Source organism: Ursus arctos, unplaced genomic scaffold (assembly GCF_023065955.2).
Source record: "Ursus arctos isolate Adak ecotype North America unplaced genomic scaffold, UrsArc2.0 scaffold_3, whole genome shotgun sequence".
Taxonomy (NCBI): domain Eukaryota; kingdom Metazoa; phylum Chordata; class Mammalia; order Carnivora; family Ursidae; genus Ursus; species Ursus arctos.
Genome location: NW_026622985.1, coordinates 87,422,062 through 87,438,759, shown reverse-complemented (window position 1 = coordinate 87,438,759; position 16,698 = coordinate 87,422,062). Strand labels below are relative to the sequence as shown.

The 16,698-nt window shown below is 35.0% G+C and overlaps 1 protein-coding gene across 2 annotated transcripts in view; it reads right to left on the bottom strand.

The window, feature by feature from the left end:
• The window catches only part of TRIM24 (tripartite motif containing 24), a 92,461-nt gene that overhangs the window by 29,854 nt on the left and 45,909 nt on the right, over nt 1-16,698 (bottom strand). For both annotated transcript variants that reach the window (XM_026511684.4, XM_048212918.2), the window contains exons 4-7: nt 12,984-13,116; nt 7,511-7,627; nt 4,516-4,630; nt 1,680-1,826 (exon numbers count right to left, since the gene is read on the bottom strand). In XM_026511684.4, the coding sequence (XP_026367469.1) occupies nt 1,680-1,826; nt 4,516-4,630; nt 7,511-7,627; nt 12,984-13,116 (512 nt within the window). The remainder of the gene's footprint in view (nt 1-1,679; nt 1,827-4,515; nt 4,631-7,510; nt 7,628-12,983; nt 13,117-16,698) is intronic.

The following is a 16,698-nucleotide window of genomic DNA, read 5'->3' as shown; positions in this document are numbered from 1 at the left end:
GGTTGAAATATACAGTACCATATATGAATGACAGAGTAAACAATGTACTGTGGACAAGAGAAACAGCCTCTAAGCTCAGGTGTCCAAGATAGAATTCTGGTTATACCTCTTAATTGTGTAACCTTAGGCACATGACTTAACTCTGTGCCTTGGTTTCATCATCCATACAATAAGGGTGGATAGGTATACCTAGCTTTTTTTTTTTTTTTTTTTAAAGATTTTTTTAAAAAAAAAATTATTTGAGAGAGAGAAAGAAAGAGCGCGCAGATGCGCACGAGGGCGCATGAGGGGGGATGGGAGAGGAGAGGCAGAGGAAGAGTCTTTTTTTTTTTTTTTAAAGATTTTATTTATTTATTTGACAGAGATAGAGACAGCCAGCGAGACAGGGAACACAAGCAGGGGGAGTGGGAGAGGAAGAAGCAGGCTCACAGCGGAGGAGCCTGATGTGGGGCTCGATCCCAGAACGCCGGGATCACGCCCTGAGCCGAAGGCAGACGCTTAACCGCTGTGCCACCCAGGCGCCCCCAGAGGAAGAGTCTTAAGCAGACTATGAGCTGAGTGTGGAGCCTGATGTGAGGCTCAATCTCGTGACCCTGAGACCATGACCTAAGTCGAAACCAAGAGTCAGAAGCTTAACTGAATGTGCCACCCAAGCACTCCTAGGTATACCTAGCTATAAAAAAATGACCCAGCAATTGCACTACTAAGTAGTGCAAAGGATACAAAAATTCTGATTCTAAGGGGCACATGCACCCCGATGTTTATAGCAGCATTATCAACAATAGCCAAATTATGGAAAGAGTCCAAATGTCCACTGACTGATGAATGGATAAAGATGTGGTGCATATATACACAATGGACTATTACCGAGACATCAAAAAGAATGAAATCTTGCCATTTGCAATGACATGGAAGGAACTAGAGAGCATTATGCTAAGTGAGATAAGTCAGTCAGAGAAAGAAATACCATATGATTTCACTCGTATGTGGAATTTGAGAAACAAAACAGATGAACACAGGGGAAAGGGGCGAAAAAAGAGAGGGAGGCAAACCTTAAGAGACTCGTGATTATAGAGAACAAATTGAGGGTGGATGGGGGGGAGGCGGGCAGGGGATAAGCTAAATGGGTGATGCAGATTAAGGAGGGCACTTGTTCTGACGAGCACTGGGTGTTACATGTAAGTGATGAATCACTGAATTCTACTCCTGAAACCAATATTACACTATATGTTAACTAACTAGAATTTAAATAAAAACTTCAAACAAACAACACCCCCCCAAATTATGCATAAGTTTAAGAGAAATATTACATGGAAAATGCTTAGAATTAGTGTCTGGCACACTATAGATGATCAGGAAATATTTACTATTATCATTATTTTTAGTATTAAGTTCAATAGCCACTGAGAGAAAACCTGGAAAAGAACCAAACAGGAAAGACAATGGTAGAGTAAAACTGAAGTTATACCTAAACCATGGCAGTTAAATATATTTTTTAAAACCAAAATATTTTGATCAATTAAAACTAGAAATAGGTAAAAAAAAAAAATTAGAAATAGGTAAAGGGCAATGAAGTACAAAGAGACTAATGAACATTTCTGAATTTTAAGTATTCCAATAACTGCACTGTTTCTCTGTGTTTTGATGGTACGTTAAGTGCATTGCTCAGTGTATCTCACCAGTCGCTTGCTATAAAGTAATGCTGTACTGCTGCCACTGGAAACTGCCCATTTAGAAAAATGCATGACATGTTCCAATTGTTTAGAAAGTCCAGCCACTTCCTGTTGTTGTTGCATAAGTTTCATGCGATGGTCCTTTGCAAGACTCTGAAAAGAAGAAAATTTCAAAATTTGTCCTGTATATAACACATTTTAATGGTCATTTTCAGATTACCGAATTAGAATAACTGCCACCTGTGAGAACCCAAATGACAGAAACTTAAAATATCCTTAGTGTTTTTTTCTCCTTTAGTATAAAGGATCACTCTCACTGTCACAAAACACTGTGCCCCCAACACTGCAGATGTTCTGCTGCTGCCACCATCATCACCACTGCCATCACTGTCTCCGCACACCCTCACCCCAGGCCCTTGGTCTAGTCTGACATATTCTGGAATTTAGGTGTCTGTTCATGCAACTTCCAATATCCAAAAAGGGCCAAAAGCCATGGATTGATTATGATACAGTAAATGCCTGTTAAATTCAATACTCACAAATAAAATAGATATATTATCCAGCAATCTAATAAAATTACCAGATCACACAATTTGTGCAATCGCAGGATTTCACTTTTCAAGGCATTAACTAGTCTTGACTGCAACCACTTTGTGCCCAGTCATGCCATATGGTAGACAACACTCATACTTTGTATGTGGTTAGAAAAGGATAGGATTTTTGTCTACTGAGAATTACCTTGGCAGCCAATTGATAAAATGAGTAGAGGTGCCAATGCATTCTCAGAAAAACTACATAAAAGCAGAATACAGAATATCTCTAAGCAAAGAACACAAGAAAGAACACAGATTAATCAAAAGTAGAGAGCACTGGGGGTGCCTGGGTGGGTGGCTCAGTCTGTTAAGCGTCCAACTCTTGGTTTCAGCCTAGGTCATGATCTCAGGGTCCTAGCATAGAGCCCTGCGTCAGACTCTGTGCTCATCGGGGAGTCTGCCTGGGATTTTCTCTCTCCCACTGCCCCTCCCCCCGTTTGCACATGTATGTTCTCTCTAAAATAAAGAAATAAATCTTAAAAAAAAAAAAAACAGAGAGAGAGCACGCTGAACTTGGGTTATTTTAAAGTTCTCTATCCAAAAGTCTTTGTCTGCAAGGAAAGGGGAAGACAATAGAGTTTTCTACTGATTCTGAAGTTTAAAAGTAAAATTGCTACACTCCAATATGGATTTACATTCTCATTTTAAAAAAAGGAACCTAGATCCTGTCTCTAGTCAGTTTCAAATTTGGAAAATACACAGGTGCTGAAGTGAATTAAGGGAAAAACTGCAATGATGGGTCAATAGCTTTGTCACGTCTAATTTAAGTTTAGAGATTACTTACTTTTTACAGAGGTCAGAAATAGCCTAAATGTTTCTTTGGAGACATACTAGAAAGAATATAAGTTGTGTTGACTTTGGGAGAGGTTGCATATTGATAACAAGAAGCCCTAGTTACTACAGTCTTCTATGGTAACAACTATTCGGGCCGATTTCTGGATTCTTAGATAAAAGTGGCTACATTTGTTTTAGGAGGATTTTGTGAACCAGGAGAATGGATATGAGGACTAGAGGCATATTTAAAAGGTGCTACAAAAACTATAAGTCAATAAAGGTGATTACAAATAATACCGATGACCAGGTTCATTCCTAGAGATTTGGGATCTGGTCATCTTTTGTTATCTTCAAGAGATTCTGATTTACAGAGAAGTCTGGAAAGAGCCACAGCAATGCATGCACTGCTAATCTCTGAGAAAGCAAATCTAAGTGATGTCTGATTTTAAGCAGAGCTTGGAAAACTTTTTAAATTGTGTAAATGCTTCTATTGAAAAAAAAAAAAAAAGTCATAGAACCTTGAAAAAATAGTTCCCGTAAGCGAGGTTGCCTGGACAGAACACTTCTTCGCTAAGTAACTATCTGTTTCCAAAGAACAGAGAATTATTTTAGTCTTTGTTTCCTGTATGTCTGATAAACCATGGGAATGACCATGCTTTCCCAGGAGGGATAGGACTCTCTGACAAAGACCTTATAATTTTGTCAACTACAAAATAAAGAGTTTGAACTAAATTATTTCTAGGAGTGTTGTTTTTTTCATCTTTAAACATTAGAATTCTTATTCTCTTCTCATTGTAAATTGCTGCTTTACTGTGAATTCTTTCTGCACCAATATACTAAAAGAATACTAAAATACCATGCAATTAATACTATATTAACATACCATGAAGAAGTTGTAACTTCCTATTACTTGGAGTCAAACACTGACTTTGGATCCTGACCTTCATGAGTGTAATAAAGCCCATGAAGACCATAATATCTTTCTTACTGTGGTGAGAAACAATTATCCTAAGTGTCTTGAGCATCCCTCGCTACATACTGCTTTCACAGTTAAGACTATAAAATGTTGAAAGCAGTAGGCACATCCTTTTACCTAATTTCTCATAAGGTTAAATGTGTATGTTTGAAAATGAAATACAGCTTTGTTATCGTTCTAAAAATTTTTGCTCAATTGTACCGCTTTGGGGACCCGAAGTTCTCACTTCAAAGAATCTAAAATGATTAATCTCTTCAACATTTACAGAGCTCCTTCTTCAAGCATGGCATTGTGCTTTGTGCTACCAAGCACACACTAAGCCATAAACTGTCAGGTACAGTGTAGAACCTGGCAAAAGAAAACCTGGGAACGGAGAAGTAGTACTGAGTCATAAACGGGAACAACTGTATGAAAAAGGCTAGGATTCCAAATTCAAAAATACATGAGAAAATACTGTATTAAATTGTTACAACATACTGTCCCATTAATAGTAACTTACCTCAAGCTGATGCAGTAGAGCTTTTCCTTTTTTATTTATTTCTACCATCAATGTAAATATAGCAACTTTAATATCCTGTTCCACCTGCTTTTGATTTTGATTTACTTCAATTATCCTGAAAATTAAATGAAAGGGGGAAAAATCTAAAATCTAAGGCAGAAGATTGTTTTATAATATTTAAAACTGATTTTTTTTAATGTCTAACTTAGGCCAAAATGTTTTCAACTCTTAAAAGCTCAGCTGTTTCTAAGGGTCTTTCAGTTTAAATTGACTTTCTTGAAGATGACATAGCAGAAATGTAATTCTTCTGAAAGACAGAGTCACTTAATTCAATCTTAAAATCAAAATGTATAAAATTGCAAGAGAATGAACACATTTTAAGAAAATATGGTTTGGAAAGATCATGATGAAAATCATCCAAGAAAATCAATACTTGGCCTAAAAGGATGGACCAAAAAAAAAAAAAAAAAAAAAAAGATTTATAAATAAGAAAACCATGACTCTGAAAGTGTTCGATTGTATCCACTGTAACTAAGAAGTAGGAAAGTGTAAATGTGTCACCCTTAGTCATCTGAACTGCTACAGCATTCATTATATTTGCACAGAGGCAAAGAGAACAATAGTAGTTTGCTACTTTTAATAACACATTTGTCTTTAAATAAACAGCTAAATACTACTTTATGTTTCATCAACCACCATGTATAGTTTCTCCTCTAAGAAAATGGAATGCTGTTTTTCATGGAGATTGAGATAGAAAGAAAATACATAGCATCACACCAGGCTATCTTACAGAAGCAGAAGAGGATAATGGGACACCCACTAAACATTTGAGATAAATTAAAAGTTTCATTTCTCCAGTCTGCTTCTCCAATAGTTACCCACTGAAACTTAAAACCAATAGGGCATAGATTTTATTCTCTGTTGCAAATTCTTTAAGGTGGTTAACTGCCACCAATATTGGCTATAAGATCAACTCAGACAGACCTGGGAAGCAAACAACCCCTTGAAACAAAACAAAATAAACCCTCCAAAACTAATTTAAATCCTCATGATAGTTGAACGTGATGAAAAACGGACAAGCAATGCTGTTTGCACATGCATAAAAATGAATTAATACCAAAGTAAGCCAGCCCAGTAAATGTAATCCTTTTATAGTCAGGTAGTCTATAGAGATTATGAGCAATTAGCACCTAATCCAGGGAATCTTTGAGTCTTACCACAATTCAAAAACCAAAATCTTCCCATTCAATAATGTAGGACTTTGTAAAAACAGCATAATTCACTAACAGAAAGGTAAAAAAAACAAATTTGGAGAATTCACACTACCTGATTTGAAGACTTACTATAAAAAGCCACAGTGATAAAGGAAGTGGGGGTACTGGCAAAAAAGAAAAACACAAGGGAACAGAACAGAGTTCAGAAGTAACCTTATACATATGTTGTCAACTGATTTTCTACAAAGGAACCAAGGCAACTGAATAGCAATATAGTCTTTTAAACAAAGGGTGTAGGACCAAATGGACATCCGTATGTTACAAAAAAGTGAACTTTGGCTTATAGCTCACACAATATACATGAGAGAATAAGATAAAAGTCAAGAATACATTTTGTCAAGGGTGGATCTTTTACACAAATTTATTTTATAGTTGCTACCATTTGCCACTTAGATGGTAAACGCCTAGAACTATCTTTCTTCATCATTCCATAAATATCCTTTACAAATTTTCAACTACTCAGATAATAAACTTTAAACCCATCACTTACTCTATTTGGCAAAAATAGTATTGTGATTAGAATATGGTAAATGAAACAATACTTGGTTAATACAGTTATTATGTGAAAGAGAAAGGTAAAATGAAATGAGAGCTGATAAGAAGAAAAACAAAAGACACACAATAGAACTGTTATTATCACAGTGAATAAAAATGGGTATAATAATAATAATAATACCGAAGCATCAAGAAGAGGGTAAATTATGTATAAGAATATCTTTAAAAGAATTCAGTTAAACCAGGGAATTCCTTGGAAAAAATTCCCACTGTAGCCATGCTCCAAAATGACAAGTGTAACACATTATGATGATTGGTCTTAAGGAAGATGAACCACAAAAGACTTTTTCTCCTTGAGTAACATTCAAATCCCCTGTGAGGACTCTCTTATTCAGGCCCTTTCTAAAAAAGCATGTCTTGATTTATTTAGGTAGTGATGGGTTTCTTTTGTATGCAAAACAACAAAAGAAGGGAGATATGGGATTTTGGGGATTTCATAGGTGTTTTAAAGGTTGTAAATGTCAGTGTGGGTTCCAAATGGGATAAAAAAGTGCGGAGGCTAGACAAACTCCTTCTTTCATGTGGAGGTTAGTGGTTTACTCCCCTAATTACTGAATTATGAGATACGAGCCTTTGGACATTTAAGAGGACTCCTATGGAAAACAAAAAGTGTAACAATACGTAGAAACATATGTAAGTATTGTATCTGATAAGGAATAAAAGGTGTGTGAAACTGTTTAATGATCCCTGTCTCCTGGTATCCTAAGATCTCCACTTTATTGCAGTTAAAAGATGACAGCCCAGAGAAGGCATCTCAAAATCTGCCAACATTTAAAAAAGCAATTATATCTATATAACCAAGTATTAAAGTATTTTACAATACAGGCAAAAATAGTTTTGTTTTTAAATCCTGACATTTCTTCAAAATTTGAAACACCAGATAATTATAAATTATCAATACCTGTCAGATAAACGAGACATTACTCAATGTAGTTTATTACCATAACAGTTTTGAAATTTCATGGCTGAAAAGAATGCTTTCCAGCCCAGTTTCCAGAAACCCAAAGCTTCTGGAGAAGTCTTATGAACTATGTGTTACTAGAGCCATCTACAGCTTACTTGGACCTATTTCACCATGAGCTAAGTAAAATGTCTGTTCTAAGAGTGAATATACTTAATATGTTATATAAAGATGATTTTTTATAACACCACAAATGTAAATTTACCTGTTTTGGATCTGATTTCCTGTGAATTTTATGTATTTTGTTTTTTCCATCAGTTTGGTGATTAGTGTATCTATGATCACTTTCTGATTCTGAAAAGCTTCTTCTATAAATTGGTATCTGGAAAGACAAGTGAACAAGCCAATTATTTCAAGCTAATATATCTAAAATGAGGAAAAGCCCCCACATAGAAACTATTTAAGATAACAAGATTATAAAAGACATAAATAATAATATTCCTTAAAAACAAACTCTAATATATCCCTATAAGGCAGGTTTTTCATGCTCTCAAAATTATCCCTAAGAGGGAGTCTTTACAGATATTATTCATGGATACTCTAAATTATTTTGGAAAATTGGGGAAGATACACATCTATCATTCATAGTTTTAGAGTCTTAGAGAGCTCACTTGGCTGACCTGGCAAAAAGTAATCACAGATATTTAAGTAGATTTATTTACTATTTTGCAATTTCATAATTATGAGAGTTTGATGCTGTAAACATACATGTTAAAGATCACTTTTAAACATTAGGTAGTTGTGCCACAGAGGTCACAAATATATGCCTTTGGGAAAAATGGGAAGAGTAAGAAAAACTCTTGATATTATGCCTTGTATGCAATAAAGCTTCAAGCAACATAAAACACAGCACTTTAAAAAATTCAACTTGGGAGTCAACATGATAACCTCTGATGAACTATGTAGATAACTCCAGGGAAACAGTAATGTAGAAGATAACCAGTTTTATTAATTTTTCATAAAATGCAAAAAATACAGTATTTTACATAATAGGATTTAAAGTGCAAGCACACTTAAATCAGTATTATAAATAGGGTTGCCATCATTAGAAAAAAAGGGGAACACAGTTAATTCTGTTGGATTTCCTTAGTACATAATGCACTCCTTGGGATCCTGGTACAGTGTAACATTAAATGAAATGGTCAAAATGGTCATTGTTATCTCGTTCCTAAACTCAATCTAAAAACTTTTAATATTCCAGTTATGGTGTTTTCTAGTTCTTTTTATAGATAACCTTAATTAGGTTTAGGAAATTTCCTTTATTCCTTGTTTGCTAAGATCTTCTACCATGGGTGCATTTTTTTTTTTTTTTAAACAAATGTTTGTTTCTGTCTATTGAAATCATCATGTGTTTTCCCTTCATTCTTTTAATACGAATTACATTAATGATTTTCAAATGTTAAATGAACTCTGAATACCTAAAACAAAGCCAACTTGGTTGCAATTATATTGTCCAAAAATCACAATACTACTGGATTTGGTTTCCTACTTTTATGTCTTAGAATTTTCATATTCATTTCATGGGTTAGACTAGTCTGCCATTTTCTATTTTCATTCCCCATAAAACAAGTTGGAGAGAATTCATTCTTTCATCATTCTCTGGACAAGGTTGTATGTATTTCAGGGTGTTATTTTTACCACACCTATGTTGTTGATGCATCAATTAAGTCATCTGGGTCTGTAGTTTTCTTTGTGAGAAAGTTACAAATCATGGATTTACATTAAAGGCCTATTCTGATTTTCTAGCTTATCTTGTACTAGTTTGGTTAAGTTTTATTTTCTAAGAATTATCCTCTTTCAAGTAAAAATTTTCAAATCTATTAAAGATATCCTTTTCATAATTTTAAATGCCTTTACAGATGTGTTGATGCCCCATTTTTGCTCCTGGTATCAGCTGGGTGGGCCTGCTCTCAGTCACTCATAAAGGAAGTTGTCAATTTACTAGTCTTTGAATGATTTGATTTTTGACTTTACTTCATTAATGTCTGCACTTATCCTTATTATGTCCTTTTCCCCACTTACTTTGGGTTTAATATACTCATTTTTCTAATTTGAGATAAATGTTTAGTGCATTTACTTTTTATCCTTACTTTCTACTATACACATTTCATGATACGTATTTTCCTCTCATCATGGCCTTAACAATATATTTAGGACATTATTTCCACTATCATTCAGATAAAAATATTTTCTAATATCCACTGGGATTTCTTCTTTGATGCTTTATTTACATTTATTTCTCACTGCTTATTTTGAAATAATTTCCAAGTAAATCTGCAATGGTACAGAGATCTATACCTTTATACAGCTTAGTTTTTCAAATATTGACTCATCAAAGCTCTTCAACACCTTAATAATCAGTATGCATTTCCTAAACACCGGGTATTGTTATGCAACCACGGTATAATAATTAAATGTAAGAAAATGGACACTGAGATAATACTTTCACCTACTCTACACATCATATTCTAGTTACATCACTTGTTTCAGTCCATGTCCTTTAAATCACTTTTCCCCTTCTAGTCCAGGCTGCAGTATGGGATCATGCATTGCTGCATTTAGCTTTCATACGAATTTTATTTCCTCATTTTCAAATTTTTGGAGAATTTTCTCATCTATTATTATCTTCTAGATTTAATTGCATTGAGTTTATGCAAGACTTTATATGATTTTAACCCTCTGAAATTTAAGACTGCCCTGACATGTGGTCAATTAAATTTTTTCTTTTGATGTTTGAAAAGAATATATATTATTAGGTACAGTGTTCCTTAATATCCACACAGTCTTTGCTAATTAGGTTATTTGAATCTTACTGAAATATCCTGATTTTTTATTTGCTTATTTTGTCAATTATTGAAAAAAGCATGTTAAAATTTCCCATGGAAATTTTATGTATTTGTCTATTTGTTCTACGTTCTGTCATTTTTTGTTATACATTTTAAGCCTATGGGCGCACATATGTGTGTGTGTGTGTGTGTGTGTGTGTGTGTGTGTGTGTGTATAAAACCGGTATATCTTTTAAATGAAGAGAGCCTTCTATTGTATAAAGTGTCCCTCTATCTCAAATCAGGCACTTCAATATAACACCTTGCCTTTGGTTAATGTTGTGTAGCGCATTTTCCCCCCATTATTCTTTCCATATACTTAGGTTTTAGTTGTTCTTCTTATAAAAAGCAAATAGTAGATTTTCTACTCTCTTTCTTATCCAGGATGAAATCTTTTAATTTGGAACATTTTATCCATTTACACTTATTGTAATTACAAATATACTTATAGATTTACCAAGTCCTTATTAAATCCCATCTGTTCTTTGTCTTTTTTGGCCTGTGTTTAGACTGATTAATTATTCCACTTCCCCTCTCTATTAACTCTGATAATCATAGACACTTTCACTATTCTTTTAGTGATTACTCTAGACATTACAAAATACAGATCTGGACTTACCATCTAATATTAATTTGTACTTTTTTACCCTCTTCAGTCTTAGAACATGAACTCCATATCCTCCTAACATGTTTGTTGTGTAATACACAAAACACACACATGACACGCACCAATAAGACATTTTTGTTTCATAAGTCAACATTTATTTAGATTTACTCATACTTACCTTTTTAATTGCTCCTCATTCCACGATACATTAACAACCATTTCTCTTTTGCCTGAGGTATACTTTAGTGAGGGATTACTGGGGATATATTATCCTAGATTATTTTTTCTGAAAGCATCTTTCATTAATTTTCATTTTAAAAAATATTCTCTGAGTATAAAATTTTAGTTTGTAATTATTTTCTTTTTGTACTTTAAAAATATTTATCCTGCCGGGGATTTATGGGCTTCCTAAATATGGGCTAGACATCTTTCTTCAGTATTACTACATTCTAAGCCATTATACTCTGTCCTTAAATGTTGCTTCCTTCCCATTTCCTCCATCTTCTCTCCTTCTTGGGCCCAAGTTACACCTTGTATTACTTCTTCTTCTACTTTCCATCCTTCTGTTTACCATGCTTCATTCTGGGTATTTTCTCACTTTTCTCCTAGTTCATTAATTCTCATTTCCTGCTATGTCAAATCTGTTATGGCTACTAATGAGTTAATTTCAGTTATGGTAATTTTCAGTTCTGGATTTTCCATCTCATTCTTTTTTATAGTTTTCAGTTCCTTACCCAAATTTTCCATTTTGTCTCTTATCTTCAATATAGAAAGATGCAGCCCTAAGGGTCTTTTTATATCACTTGTTGTATCTGCTAGGTTTTGTTCACATTGTTTACATCTCCTAGAATACTCGTTTACTTCTAATCCTGTGTTGGACCATCTTGCAAAATTCATCACTGAATAAACCTAAGGGAGAAGATGATGTTTTCTCTCTTCTGAAAGGATTTACATTTGATTCTATCAGGTACACCTTGGGGCACCAGCAGTATGATTTCAATTTACTCCATCTCTGGGTGCTGAAAAAAATTGATGCTGAGGCTTCAGTCCCAGTCAGTAACTTTCTAGTAGCTAGTTCTTCTTTACTGTAATAGTGTAGACTTTCAGGATTCCAAATCAAGGCAAGGAGAAGCCTTCAACCCCTGTAACCCCTGAACTCCAGTCCCTACCTTCCCAGCCCTGTGGCCTATCAGAAGTGTTCCCCTATCTCCTGGTAAATGCCTCAAAGGGAAAAAAGCTCCTATCATTCTCTGTCCCCCCTCCAACCTGGTCTAGTAATTCTTTACTAATAAGCTCTAAAATTTTTTATCAATGACTTCTGTATTTTGTCCAGGTTTTCTGGTTATTGTCACTGGTATGGTTTGGTCTAAATTGACTAGCTACCATTACTGTGACCCTAGATAATTTTTTTTTTTTAGTTTTTATTTAAATTCCAGCTAGTTAACATACAGTAAAATAACATTAGTGTTAGGTGTACAATTTAGTGATTCAACACTTACATACAACACCCAGTGCTCATGACAACAAGGGCACACCTTAATCCCCATCACCTAATTAATCCATGCCCCCACCCATTTCTCCTCTGATAACCATCAGTTTGTGAGCCTAGACCATTAAGCAATTTTATTTGTATCAATCAGAATCTTACTATTTTAAATAAATCAGTGGTTGCTGACTCAAATACCTTTGGGAGGTCAGATTTAAAAATAAGCTTCGGTAGGAACTATGATGAATTGGGAAAGGTATGTCTCATTCTACAGAACACTAAAATGAATTCTACCCACAAGTATATGGGGCCCACAGCCATACCAGGTTCCATTTTCTCAAAAACCCAAAGATCTGAATTTTTTTCTTCATGTAAAATCTCATTTTACAAACAATAATTTGGCAACAAATAACATTTATTTTCAAACAGTGTGTAGGCCAGTGGTTCTCAACTCAGGGTGATTTTGTTCTGTAGGGCATTTGGCAACATCTGGAGACATTTTTGGTTGTCACAGCTCGGAGGATATTACTGGAATCTAGCGAATACAGGTTAAAGATGCAGCTAAACACCATACAATGAACCAGAAATGCCCCCCACAACTATTAATAGTGACCAAGTTGAAAAACCCTGGAACAAGCTAACATACTGCTGGCCAAACAAAACTTTATTTGCTGACTGCCATTTGGCTGGGGTGCCAGCAGTTCTCTATTCCTCAAAAAGCTTATTATAAATGTAAGTATATAATTAAAGATGGCAGTACCTATGCTCTTTATGCTCTAATAACTGGCAGTCCCGGCATGTCAGTTTATCACATGTTTCACAGTAAAGCTTCAGCTGCTCCTTCTTATGAAAAGGACAAAACACTGGTCGCTGACTGGTCACACCAACTGCCTCTGTAGAAACAATGGGAGGCAAAAAGAGGAAAATTAATGTAATTGAATACTACATAATTATTCATTTTAATTTGAATCCATTGAGATATAAAAGAGCTGTAAACAGTTTCTGACACCGTCACTACTACTACGATTTATATTTATTAAAATAACATTGGATGGTGACAGATGGTCACTACCTTGTGGTAAGCATAGCATAATATACAGACTTGTCAAATCACTATGTTGTACACCTGAAACTTATGTAACACTGTGTGTCAACTATACTTCAATTAAAAAAAAGAAAAAAAATATTAAGTATTCTCAGCACTTTAGAAGGAAAAGATAAATAAGCTTTTCTTCCAGAAATTCAAATTAACTCAGGAGAAAAACAAAGTATATAGTTAAAATTTGCTTTATGGAATTAAAAAGTCTTAAGAAAATAGCCCAGGTAAGTGAGTGTGAGCCGACTGGATGCCTTCTACTCCAAATATGGGAGGAGAATGTTTTAAATGGAATTCAGAAAATCTAATAAAAATGTATAAACAGTGTGATGAAAAAGTTATTTTCCCACTTTTGTAAAAATCCTTACAGAGGGTACCCATTAACACAGAAATAATCATGAAGTTTTCACTATATACTATAGTCCTCCATGTAACTTCTTTTCAATTTTCTTTCTTTCCTGAGAGAGCACGCAAGTGGGGGTGGGGGCACGGGGAGAGGGAGAGAGAGAATCTCAAGCAGGCTCCATGCCCAGCATGGAAAAGGACAGGGGGCTGGATCTCACGACCCTGAGACCACAACCTGAGCTGAAATCAAGAGTCCATGCTTAACTGACTAAGCCACCCAGGTGCCCCAGCCATATAACTTAATAGCTACCCAGAGTGACAATAAAACTGAGCAATGCTTATGTTATAATGTTAAATAAAAACAAATCAGAATACAAGTAATTATAATGATTGATTAAACAGTAAACATCAGTTACTTAACTAATAATCAAAGGTAAAATCCAAACATTTCAGAAATAATTCCACTTCCAGCAATAACCACTATTAATAACCTGGCATGTGTTCTGGTTGTTTTCCTATGTATATAATTACATACATTAGTAGGTACTTTGTTTTATAAAATTGAAAAAACGGCATTACACACACTGTCTGGTAAGATTTCTTCACTTAACTCTTAGATACCTTTCTTATTTTAGTTTGAGAGAGAGAGCGCGCACACCTGTGCACGCTCACACATGTGAGCAGGGGGACAGGCAGAGGGAAAGAAAGAATCTCAAGCCCACTGCAGGCTGAGTGTGGAGCCAGATGTGGGGCTCAATCTCACGACCCTGAGATCATGACCTGAGCCCTGAAATCAATCAGGGCTCAAATCAAATTACTGACTGAGCCACCCAGGTGCCCCTATTAGATACCTTTCTGTGCTAGTAAATATATCAACTTATTTGTTAACTGCATAGTATTTCATCCAGTGAATATAACCCCTGCAGTGGATATCTGAATGTTTCTCATCTTTCAATATTGTATGATAATGCTGAAATAAACATATGAAATGTATAAGACATTGAATGTTTCCAAAGATAAATTCCTAGTAGAAGAATTATTGGGTCAAAGGGTGATTTATACAAACATAAGTACATGATCTTCCAAAAAAACCTGTACCCATTTGTACTCTTACCACTGTAGAGTGGCTATTACCTACATTACTAACAGTGTTTGGTCAGTGTTTTTAATCTTTGCCGACATCATAGAAAAAAAAATTTCACTATCTTTGGACATATTTCTTTAATAACTGAGACAGAAAACTTTTCACATTCATCAACCATTTGTATTTCTTTTAAGAACTGTCTGTTCATAACCTTTGCCATTTTTCCATCTAATTGTCTTTCTTACCAATTTGTAGACACATTTGATATATTGCTTGCCAAAGATTTTAGAAATATTTTCTCCAGTCTGACTTAGTTTATGGTATTTTTCCAAGAAGATCCTTAAAACATTTCATAGAAAAATTAATCTGTTTTTATTTTTTATGGCTTTAGTTTTGGAGAACTGCTTCTAGAAAAGCTTTTTCCTAATTATAAAAATGTTTACTTTTTTCTCTTACAGTGAAATTTTATGGTTTCGTTTTTGAATATAAATTTTGTATTTATCTGACATTTCATACACAGTTGACCCTTGAACAACATGGGTTTTAAGTGCAGGGTCCACTTACACATGGATTTTTCTTGATAAATACAGTACAGTTACTGTAAATGTATTTTCTCTTCCTTATGGCTTTCCTAACAATTTCTTTTCTCTAGCTTTCTTTGTAAGAACACAGTATACAATACACACACACACACACACACACACAACCACACACACTTCTTACAAAATGTGTTTTGGGGCACCTGAATGGCTCAGTTGATTGAGCATCTGACTTCAAATCAGATCATGATCTCAGGGTCCTGGGATCGAGCCCTGAGTTGAGCTCCCTGCTCAGCGGAGAGTCTGCTTGTCCCTCTGCCCTTCTCGTTTGTGAGCACATGCGTGTGTATGAGCACTCGCACTCTCCCCCCCTCCCAAATAAATCAATAAAATTTTTTTTTGAAGTGTGTTAATTGTTACCAGTAAGGTTTCTGGTCAATAGGAGGCTACCAGTAGTAGTTGTTAAGTTTTGGGGAGTCAAAGATTTTCGTGGATTTTCAACTTTGCAGGGGTCAGCACCCCTAAGCCTCATGTTATTCAAGGGTTAGTTGTACCATCAGTATTTACAAAACCTTACATGTATGGCAGCACACAGAATGAGTTCACAGACTCACATTTTCTTTTTTTTTTTTTTTTAAAGATTTTATTTATTTATTTGACAGAGAGAGACAGCCAGCGAGAGAGGGAACACAAGAAGGGGGAGTGGGAGAGGAAGAAGCAGGCTCCTAGCAGAGGAGCCTGATGTGGGGCTCGATCCCATAACGCCGGGATCACGCCCTGAGCCGAAGGCAGGCGCTTAACCGCTGTGCCACCCAGGCGCCCCACAGACTCACTTTTTTCTGATCATAATAAAACTATGAAGTTGAAACAGGAAACAAAAAAATCCAAGCAATGGGAACATTTTCCTTTCTCCTTTTAATGAATTCTTGGGTTCATAATAACCACACTGTTAAGCAACTTGCTTTTTGCATTTAATATACATCAGGGCCTTCTTTCCATATCATTATTTATAATCTACCAAAGTAGAAAATAACAAATGTAAAAATTCGTAAATCTTCAACTACATGGTAACCAAAAATGCAGAATAGAATTTTTTTTTTTAATTAAGTAGATTCCACACCCAACGTGGGGCTTCAACTCATGATCCTGAGATCAAGAGCCGCACGCTCTACCCACTGAACCAGTCAGGTGGCCCCATATATGCAGAATATTTAACAAATAGTAGAAATCTAAGTGGCACATTATATTAAGCTTTAAACACTTATAATTCTACAAAAGATAAAAATAACAATTATTTATATCTACGTTATATAAACTAAGTTTATATTAGTTATCTGTTACTAAGAAGTTAGTAACAGAACTTTAAAATTAGGGTAAGCTGGGAGAAATTAAAGTTCAAATAATGAACTAA